This window comes from Penaeus monodon, chromosome 1 (assembly GCF_015228065.2).
Source record: "Penaeus monodon isolate SGIC_2016 chromosome 1, NSTDA_Pmon_1, whole genome shotgun sequence".
In the NCBI taxonomy this organism is placed as follows: domain Eukaryota; kingdom Metazoa; phylum Arthropoda; class Malacostraca; order Decapoda; family Penaeidae; genus Penaeus; species Penaeus monodon.
Window position 1 is genome coordinate 52,770,725 of NC_051386.1, and position 10,000 is coordinate 52,780,724.

Below are 10,000 nucleotides of genomic sequence, written 5' to 3' on the forward strand. Positions count from 1 at the left end.
AAGTTAGTGTCCCGAGAATTATATTTTGATAACTGGGGAGGCAGTGTTTATGAGATTAATATATGACCTAGTCACAGGAATATAAATACGATTAATTGTTGTTGTCCGTAAATGATTATACTATTCAAATATTGAGAGAACCAAGATGCCTGGATATAACGTACAGTGCAATAGTTGCTATCCGTGTTGATACTATCCGTGTTGTAAGTGTCCTGAAGTTGGTGAAATATTGTAGTCTGGCTCATTATTTATGAATATCATTAGTTCGGTACCTCATGCTCGACCAAAACAGGCCAACAAAAACTTTAAGGTTCAGCCGCGGAGGATATTGTGGTGATGCTGTCTTAGCTGACCTCTCTGTGGCTCCCTGAGCAACTCCAACACAAACACAAATTCGTTGTGTTCAAAGCCAGTACTGGGACCATACATGTATGACTGGAAGGCGCCTCACACTGCCGCCCCAGGGGCTCCGGTACCCTTGCGGGGGTGCTGTGCAGCCACCTGCTACCCCCATCAGCACCCCGGGAGTGGAATACTTTCTCGCAAGATCCTTGCGGACAACAGTAAGCGCTCGAACCTCCAGTTTCTCTCTGACGCTCAAGACGTTGTTTTTCTTGATGCTCGCCTTGTCCCCGGGTGTGAAAGCAGCGGTCGGTGTCGCGACAAACCCCTCGTTGGCTGTACCAGTTGCTCAAGACGTTCGCTTTGGCAGGGACCACACTTTCCGCCCACAACAAAGCCATGTGTCGTCGAGGACGCACCATGCCCAGGCCTCCTCGCCTCCTCGCCCGCCCTCACACGAAACCAAGGAGACAGGCCAGAGTGCGGTGTCAAACACGGTCACCAGAAGCCCAGCAGATATATGGTCTACTTCTCATCGAACAGCCGCCCAAGCGAAAGCAGGCAGGCCCCCCACTTCCTCCTCTCCTCCCGTGCTGGAGCCTCATCCTCGGGGCCAGACACCCTTCACAGGCTCTCGTCAGCAGTGGGGAGAAAGTGGACCCATAGCATCGCCACTGACTCATTCATTAGTCGGGGAATTAGATAGTGGGGAAGAGTGTGTACCCTGCCATTATGGTATGTATAAATATCCTTTGGGGAAAAGTTACGGCAGTAGAGCCAAGTATGTCGCCTCATCAGACCGCCTGGAGGCGCCCCGACACACGTTTATCGATAGTGATGGATACAGAGGGAAAGCGTCTGCCGGAACAAATCTGCATAACAGGCTGAATTCAAACCACCTCGGAGAGGATGTAAAATTTAGTCCTAAGGGTCTGCATGGGGGAGACCGACCCAATATCTGGACATCCCAAAGCGGCCAGAAGTCACAGAACCTACAGGATGAAAATCTCTGGCCATTTCTTCCCGGAACGCGAGCGTTTGGGAACCATAGAGACAAGATAAAGCTTAATCTCGACTCGGATGAAACGCGTGAGGATGCAAGGGAAGAACTCCACATAAAAGCAGCAGCGGCGTCCAATTTTTATCATTACACGAACGCGAAAACTTCCAGAAAATCTCGGCAGCGAAAAGTGCAATCCAAACTAATTTACACCCGCGATATGAGACGCGATTCACAGTTCAACGAACCCCCATACCACCCGGCATTAACGTCCTCCACACTCACGAAAAAGGGCGCAAATCGCTCACCAGAAGACGGGTCTTCATCCAGAAACAGGAACGGCGAATTTTTGGTCGAGTTCGGACTGGGTCAGACGGAGGAGGAGGAGGAGGAGGAGGAGGAGGAGGAAGGAGAGGATTCGCTGTGGAGCAACGGCATGGGGCAGACCGAGGGGGTCGTCTTTGATAACGACAACGACGACCGTAAAGACCAGGAGAAGTTCCAAGCTAGGGATAGGGATTCAGTGCAATCGGGACACCCAAACGAAGGAGGATTTCCCCCAAGAGACAGCTTAGTGAGCGGCGGAGAAAGAACGACCAGATTTAAGGAGGAGAAGCACCCACTGGTTACTGATTACGGCCGTATAAACTTCGGAAGATCGTTGCGCTACCGGAGGGAACGTACAGGTAAGCACTGGTAAATAATGAAGACCTTTCTACCCTATGTTTCTGCGTTACGTAAAGTAGACAAGTAGAACGAAAGAACGAATGAAACGAAAAAAAGTTTAATTGTAGTTGTAAATGTTCCTTCTGGTATTCAAATGGATATGCTGTTTATTTTTTATTTTATTTTAATATTATTATTATTTTTTTTGCCTTTCATGTGTAGATGGAAGCAAAGATTTGATCTGTAATTCAAATACATGCATTTCCACTTTCATCTTGAATATAGTTTTCAAGATTCCCCGAGTTTTATCTTTGTGATGGGAAAATATAGGTTATTGAACTGGAAGACCGCAGTGAATATATGCAAAACTGCCATTCGGAAAGACGAATCTGATCTTAACATGTCATGCAATAAATGTAAAAAGTTATAGTTAAGAGAAAAAATGCAATCAACTACTCATGCCTAAGGAATCACTTATAATTTACGCATAGGGGATTAATTAGTCTATTTTAACTCGTACACTCCTCTGGGAACCCACCGATGAAGCACCATTCAAAGTAGGGGTCAGAGAACACGTGTCATTGTGTCATTATCATCTTTGGGACAAGGGCTTATGGCAGTTATAGTACAGTGTTAACGATACCTACAGGTTTCTAATCAAGAGAAATAATGATCGGTCTCTATTTTAATCAATAAAATTGGTGTCTACACGTAGGAACTTAAACGTGATGACAGGAGTCCGTAGAGTTTCTATAGATAATTCAAGATCTTTCGGAATGTAATAGTGTTTGGGGATGATATTGAGGATGTGGGCCTAAAGGAGGCCCATAGAATATTCGTATATTCGTACGCGCACTCTTTTCATAAAGATGGAAATCGGGAAAAGCATCAAAATTGCAAACCCAGAAATGTGATATCAAATATCAATTTAAACATCTATGGCCAGAATAACTCCCTGACAAATTGTCACATTTGCATCATATATATTAATGATATCACATTCCTTTAAAGTATTTAAAAAAAATCCAGCTGGAACTAGAGACAGTCGATCCTGGTAAAAACTGTCAACTTTTTTATTATACATTTCTCTTGTCAAAGGAAGCTGCTTCACTGACGCAGCATCACTTTATATGATAATGGTTATTCCATACGACTCTGATCTTAATGAAGTACGGTGTATATAGTGTCAGTGCTTGTTTCGTAACAACAGGTAACAGTAAAACAATAATATACATAAAGGCTAGGAAAGTGTAGTAGGCGAGATCGAGACAAAAGGGGTAGTGAGAAAGAAGGAGCGGGGAGAGCGAGAGAAAAAAAGGGACACGTGAGCACCAGACACAGACAGAACAACAGAAGGAGGGGGACAAGGAGAGCAGAGGAGGGAGAGAGAGGGAGGGAGGAGGAGAGGAAGGGTAGGAGTAGGAAAGGGGGGGGGAGGAAAAGGGAGGAGGAAAAGAGGAAGGGGGGGAGAAAGACGAGGAGAGGGGGAGAGATGTGAGAAGAGAGAGAGAAGAAAGATCGAGAGAGGAAAAGAGTAGAGACCGAAGAGAGAAAGAGGAGAGAATAGGAAAGAGATGAGAAAGAGAGAGATGAGAAAAAAGAGAGATAGAGGAGAAAGAGAAAAGAAAGAGATATGAGAGAGTGAGAGAGTTGGGGGAGAAAAAGAGAAAGAGGAGAGAGATATGAGAAAAGAGGAGGAGAACGGAGAGAACGAGTGAGAAAAGAGAGTAGAGAGGAGAGATATGAAGGAAATGAGAGGAGGAGGAGAGATATGAGAAAGGAGCTAGAGAGGGAGAGATCGGGGTTGAGGAAGATATAGAGAAAGATAGATAGAGGTGAGAGATTTGAGAGTAGAGAGGAGAGTGAGAGTGAGTGATGAGAGGAGGAGAGAGAGGAGAGAGGAGAGAGAGATGAGATGATGAGATTGATACGAGAGAGAGAGAGTGGAGAGAGGAGAGGAGAGATAAAAGTAGAGAGGAGAGAGAGAATAAAAGAAAGAGAGAGATGAAAGAAAGAGGAGAGATGAGAAGAAGAAAGAAGAGAAAGAGAGAGAGTGAGAGAGAGAGAGATGGAGATGAGAGAGAGAGAGAGATGAGACCGACTGACGGGATGAGAGAGGGACGATGAGAGAGAGGAAGAGGAGAGAGAAGGAGGAGAGGAGACAGGAGAGGAGATGAGTGAAAGAGAGGGAGAAAGAGGTGAAAAAGAGATGTATGATGGAGAGAGAGATAATGAGGAGAGAGAGTAGAGATGAGAGAGAGAAGAGAGGAGATAGAGAGAGATGGACGACAGAGGCGAGGAGATAGGAGAGGAGAGGAGAGATGAGGAAGTTGAGATGAGAAGAGATGAGAGGCGAAAGACAGGAATGAGAATTTTTTTTCTTCTCGCCTCCAAAAAAGAGAGACAGAGAAGGAGGAGAGAGATAGAGATAGATAGATAATAGAGAGAGGGAGAGGATGAAGAGAGAGATATCCTCATTCAACAGTGAGTGAGATGGAGAGGGAGACGCGATTGGAGTAGGACTTTCGGAGGGGACTGCTAGGAGAGGGAGGCAGAGTAGTTGAGGAGAGGGAGAGGTGAGAGAGAAGAGGATGAGGAGAAGGGAGAGAGAGCGTGAACTCGGGAAGAAGGAGAAGAGAGAGGGAACGATTCTGAGAAGTGAGAGGGAAGAGAGAGCGAGGACTGAGGAGAGAGAGATGAGATTGAGAGAGAGATGAGGAAGAGAAGCAGACGAGAGAGAGAGAGAAGGAGGGAAGGAGGAGAGGAACACCGAGAGCAAGAGGAAGGAGGAGGAGGGAGGAGAGAGATGTGAGAGGGAGAGGAGAGCGAAAAATGTGAAAAGAGAGCGAGAGAGGAAAAAGAGGACGAGAGAGAAGAGAGGAGAGGAGAGATAGAGAGGATAGAGAGGAAAGAGCGGAGAGAAAGTGCGAGAGAAGGATGACATGAGGAGAGAGAGGAAGAGACGAGGGGGAGATGGAGAGGAAGAGGAGGTAAAGAGAGAGAGGAGAGTAAAGAGAGGAGAGAGAGTGGGAAAGAGAGAGCGAGCCTCGACGGGATGAATTCTCGATGATCAGCTTCGTGAGACAAGAGAGAGAGACCGAGCAGGAGAGAAAGGAGATGGGAGGGCGAACGACCAGGAGAGAGAGACGAGAGGGGGCGATTGAGAGAAGAGGGGAGATTTGAGAGAGAGAGACGGAGATGACGGACAGGGGAGTCGGAAAGAACGGAGGAGCTAGAGAGAGCTGGACCGGCACGAAGTAGGAACGAGGAGAGAGAGATGGAAAGAGTGAGACGCAGAGTGAGGGATGGATAGGAGAAACTGATGGAGGGAGGAGTGAGAGAGTATCAAGGGAGAGATTGTACGAGACCGGACGGGAAGAAGGTGGACGGGAACGAGAGGCGAGGAGAGATGAGGGTTGAGAGAGAGGAGAGGAAAGAGAGGAGAAGAAGAGAAGAGATGATGAGTGGAAAAGAGACGATGTGAAACCTGAGGGACGGATCGAGGGGCAGGGGAAGAGAGGAAGATCAGATCGACGCAGAGGGGATTGAGAGAGGGGAGTGGACGAGAGGGAGCGGGAGAAGTGAAGAGAGGATGAGAGAGGGAGTGGACGAGGACGAGAACACGGAGAGAGGGGGGGGAGGGAAAGATAAAGACAAGAGTGCCAGAGAGGAGGAAAGAGGAGGGATCTTGTCCGTAGGGATGAGGGAGGAGAGTGACGAAGAGAGAGACGAATGTCTTAGAGCCGACTTGAGACGATAACAGCGAGAGGGAGAGACGAAGGGGGACGCGAAGAGGAGGAGACGGTGGGAAAGACGGAATGGAGAATCGAGAAACCGATAGGAGGAGAGAGAGAGGAGGAGAGATGAGGGAGACGACGCATGACGAGAGTTCATGAACGAGAGGAGTGAGAGAGAGACCGGGAATTGAGATGAGGAGAGACGACTTGACGGCAGGAGAGCTCTGAGCTTGAGTGAAGAGATGAAAGAGAAGGAGTGAGCAGATGAGAGCCGAGAGAAAGAGAGAGAGAAGGAGGTGAGGAGACGACCGGATTGAGAAGAGAGAGAGAGAGGAGAGAGACGAGACGACCGATGGAAGAGTGGAAGACAGGATGACACCAGAGAGACTGTGACGAGGGGAGAGAGATGGAACAGAAGAGGAGACGGAGGAGAAATGAAAGAAGAGGAGAAGGGGGCGAGAGAGGAGTGAGAAAGGACGAGGGATGAGAGAGAGGAGGAAAAAAATGAGGGAAAGAGAGAGGTTGGCCTGAGAGAGAGCGAAGGAGAGGACGCGATGAGAGATGAGGGATGAGGGAGAACGAAGTGAGAAAAAAGGAACCAAGAGAGATGATATGAGGACGAGATTGAGAGCGCACACAGAGAGGAGGCGGTCGAACCGGAGATCGCCCCGACAGTGAGATGGATGTTCGCCGACCGGGTTGAGACGAGTGTCGAGGGGAGTCTCCCATGCAGGCCTCCCGAGTGGAGAGACTACTAGGAGAAGTGAGAGAGATGACAGGGGACGATGAGCGATGGTGAGAGAGATGAGAAGGACGAGACGAGAGATGAGAGGAGAGGAGAGAGGGAGAACGAGAGAGGGAAGAGAGTAGGGAGGGAGAGGAGAGGTCGGACGTGATCGAGAGAGAGGAGGAGAGCGAAGAGGGACGGTGAAGAGAGATGGAGGAATAAAGAGGAGGAGGAGGAGACGAGAGAAGAGAGGGCAGAAAGATGACCTGTGGCAGGAGCTCCCTGACGAGGAGCGCCCTGAATGCAATTACGAGGGGCCGGTACGCCGGGCTCCGGCTGAAAGAGAGAGGACAGGAGAGAGAAGAGAGATCTGACTGAGGAGAGAGGGAGAGAAGAGTAGGACGAGGGAGGTGAGGAGAGAGACGGAGAGAGAGAGGACGAGGAGAGAGAGACCGAGGGAAGAGAGGAGAGAAGAGAGAGAGAGGAGAGGGGCAGAGGATAAAATGTCCACAGGGACGCTGACGAGAAGAGAAGAACTGCGACATAGTTTGAGGAGAGAGGAGAGGAGTTATGGAGAGAGAGCGGAGGGAGGTGCGAGGAGAGAAGCCGACTGAATTGAGACGGAGTCTGTGAGAGAGCGGAGGGGAAAGAGAGATACTGAGAGGAGAGGTTGAGAGATGAGAGAGAGATGAGATGAAAGAAGAAAAAGAGGAGAAAAGCAGAGTGAGGAATGACGAAATTGACGAGGAGGAAAAAGAGAAGAGAGGAGAAAAGAAGGGAGAAAAGAAAGAGAGAAGTGAGGAGAATCCGGGAGAGAGCGATCGACGAGAGAGAGAGAGAGAAGAGAGAGAGAGAGAGGGAGATTGAGGAGACTGAGAGAGGCCTTGGGGAGAGTGAGGAGGAAGATAGGGAGCGAGAGAGAGGAGAGGAGAGAGTATGAGGGTGAGAGCAGAGATTCGGAGAGGAGAGAGAGAGAAAGAGAAAAAGAGAGAGATGAGAGATGGATGAGAGAGAGGGAAAGAGAGATGAGAGAGGGGGAGAGCGAGAAAGAGAGGAGGAGAGCGACAGAGAGGAAGAGACGAGAGGGAAGAGAGGGAGACGAGAGATAGAGAGGAGAGAGGTGAGAAGAAAAAGAGAAAGAGACCCGGAGGATAGAAAAGAGGAGGTGTGGGGTAGAATAGAGAAGGATACAGATACAGATACAGATTGATGGATGAAAAATTAATGTGAAGATAGATGAGATAGATTAGCCCCCGAGAGAGGGACGGAGAGAGAGAGAGAGAGAGAGAGACCAGAGGAGAAGGGAAAGGGAACAGATGATCGAGATGAGCAAAGAAAGGCAGGAGAGGAGAGAGCGAAAGAAAGGACCACAGAAGTATGATGAGTGAGGAGAGAGAGTTAGAGAGTAGGAGACTAATGTATAGAGAGAGAAGACAGAGAGAGGACCAGAGAGAGAGGTGAGGAGAGAGAGAGGGAAGTGGAGGGAGGAGAGGGGAGAGGAGAGAGAGAGAGAGAGAGAGAGAGAGAGAGAGAGAGAGAGAGAAAGAGAGAGAGAGAGAGAGAGTTAGGGATTGAGATAGAGATAGAGATGGAGATGGAGATAATGATAGAGATAAAGATAAAGATAAAGATAAAGATAAATAGATAGATAGATAGATAGATAGAAAGAGAGAGAGGAGAGAGCGGATGAGAGGAGAGACGATGGATGGAGGGAGAGAGAGAGAGAGGAGGGAGAGAGAACGAGAGGGTGAGAGAGAGATGGAGAGAGAGAGATGATCGGGAGGAAAGAGAATGAGGAGGGAAGAAGAAAGAGAAGAGAGAGGAGAAAGAGAAAGAAAGGGAAAGAGAAAGAGAGAGGGGGGAGGAGAGGGAGGAGGGAGACCAAAGGAGAGAAAGGAGGAAGAAAAGAAATAGTGTCTGACCGAGAGGGAAAAGAAACGAGAGGGGAGACGGATAGAGAGGGAAGAGAAGGAGAGAGGGAAGGAGAAGGAGAAAGGAAAGGGAGGAGAAGGATGAAAGAGAAGAAGAAGGAGGAGGGAGAGAGATCGGAGAGAAGAGAGAAGAAAGGAGGAAAGGATTAATACGGATGCGAGAGAGAGACGAGGTCGCGGACGAGTGAGGGATGATGATGAGAGATGCGAAAGAAAGGAGAAAGTGGGGCTGGGCTGAGGAACTTATGCGAGAGACAGAGTGCGCTATGTGGGAGCTTCGGGTTAGATGGGTGAATTGTAAGTTCTGGGAGGGAGGGACCGGAGAGATGAGACGAGGGTGAGGTGCCACAGAGTGAGATAGAGTGAAAGAGATGAGAGAAGAGTGTGAAGGCGAGACTCGATGAGAGAGTAGACCTGAGCGTAGACGACGAGAAGAGAGAGGGTCTGAGAGCGAGAGATGTGTAAACGACTCCGAACGGCTAACCCTGAGAGAGACCGGCCGACGAGACGAGAGAGACGAGCTGAGAACCGGTGAGGAAGGGGAGCGAGAGGACGGACGGACGAGAGAGGAGTTTGAGAGGAGGAGAGACAGGGATGAGACCTGGTAGAGACGAGAAAGAGAGAATTCTTGTGCGTGGGGGCCGCTGGACGAGGTCTGGGTGCGCAATGGACGGGAGGGGTCGTGACCAATTGTGGGTTGTGCAGAGCTGACCTGGGAGCATGGAAGAGCTGGCCCTGGTTAGATGAGCTACGGGCGGTTAATGCGCGGAGAGGCAGCCTTGGGTACGGCGAGGCAGAGAGCTGTGCGGGGGGCATGTTCAGTGGGTGACGAGAGACACGCCGTTCCCGATGATATGGAAAGAAGAGCGGAGAGTCGGAGGATGAGGACGGGGAAGGCGACCTGGAGGTGTTGTGACCAGTAGGGGAGAGAGAGGATTAGCTAGCGAGCGGACAAATAGCGAGAGCGCGCAGTAAACAGGAGGATGAAACGGGGTAGAGAATTTCTGGGAGGATCCCAAGAAGAAAGAGTACAGCGGGTGAGAATTATGAATCTGGTGAGAACCAGCCATGAGTAATAGAGTAATAAAAGACCGAGATGTATGAGAGAGTATTTAGAGGAAATGACTAGCATACCTTAAGTGACTATTCGAGGAAGAGTAACGATCGTGACGGGGTGTCGCGCGGGCTAGACCTGCTTGAACTGAGACGACCGACCAGATGAGACGTGCTGCGACGACGAAGAAAAGAATTACTAACAGACGTGAACTGACTGAGGTGGGGACTGAGAGAGGAGACGGGCTTTGCTGGGGGGTGCTGGGTGGCGAGGGAGACCCAAGGATGGAGGGAGTAGAGAGGAGGAGGGGAGAGAGGAGAGCCAAGAGAGGAGAAGCGTGGGTGAGAGGAGATGATGGAGGAAGAAGAGCGAGAGGGAGAGGAGGAATGAGGAGAGAGCGAGACGGTCGAGACGAGAGAGAAGACTGAGAAAGGGATGGGTGAGAAGGAGCGAGAGGGAGAGAGAAGGGGAGAGGGAGCGGTAGAGGAGAGGAACCGGATGGAGAGAGAAGGGAGCAGGGAGAGCGAGGGTGAGGGATATGAA

General features: G+C 49.6%; 1 protein-coding gene across 1 annotated transcript in view; it reads left to right on the forward strand.

Moving 5' to 3' along the window:
* The window catches only part of LOC119574388, a 215,261-nt gene that overhangs the window by 485 nt on the left and 204,776 nt on the right, over nucleotides 1-10,000 (forward strand). Inside the window, exon 1 of the mRNA XM_037921608.1 lies at nucleotides 1-2,028. This exon is cut by the window's left edge and continues 485 nt beyond it. Within this exon, the coding sequence (XP_037777536.1) occupies nucleotides 432-2,028 (1,597 nt within the window). The 5' untranslated portion in view covers nucleotides 1-431. The remainder of the gene's footprint in view (nucleotides 2,029-10,000) is intronic.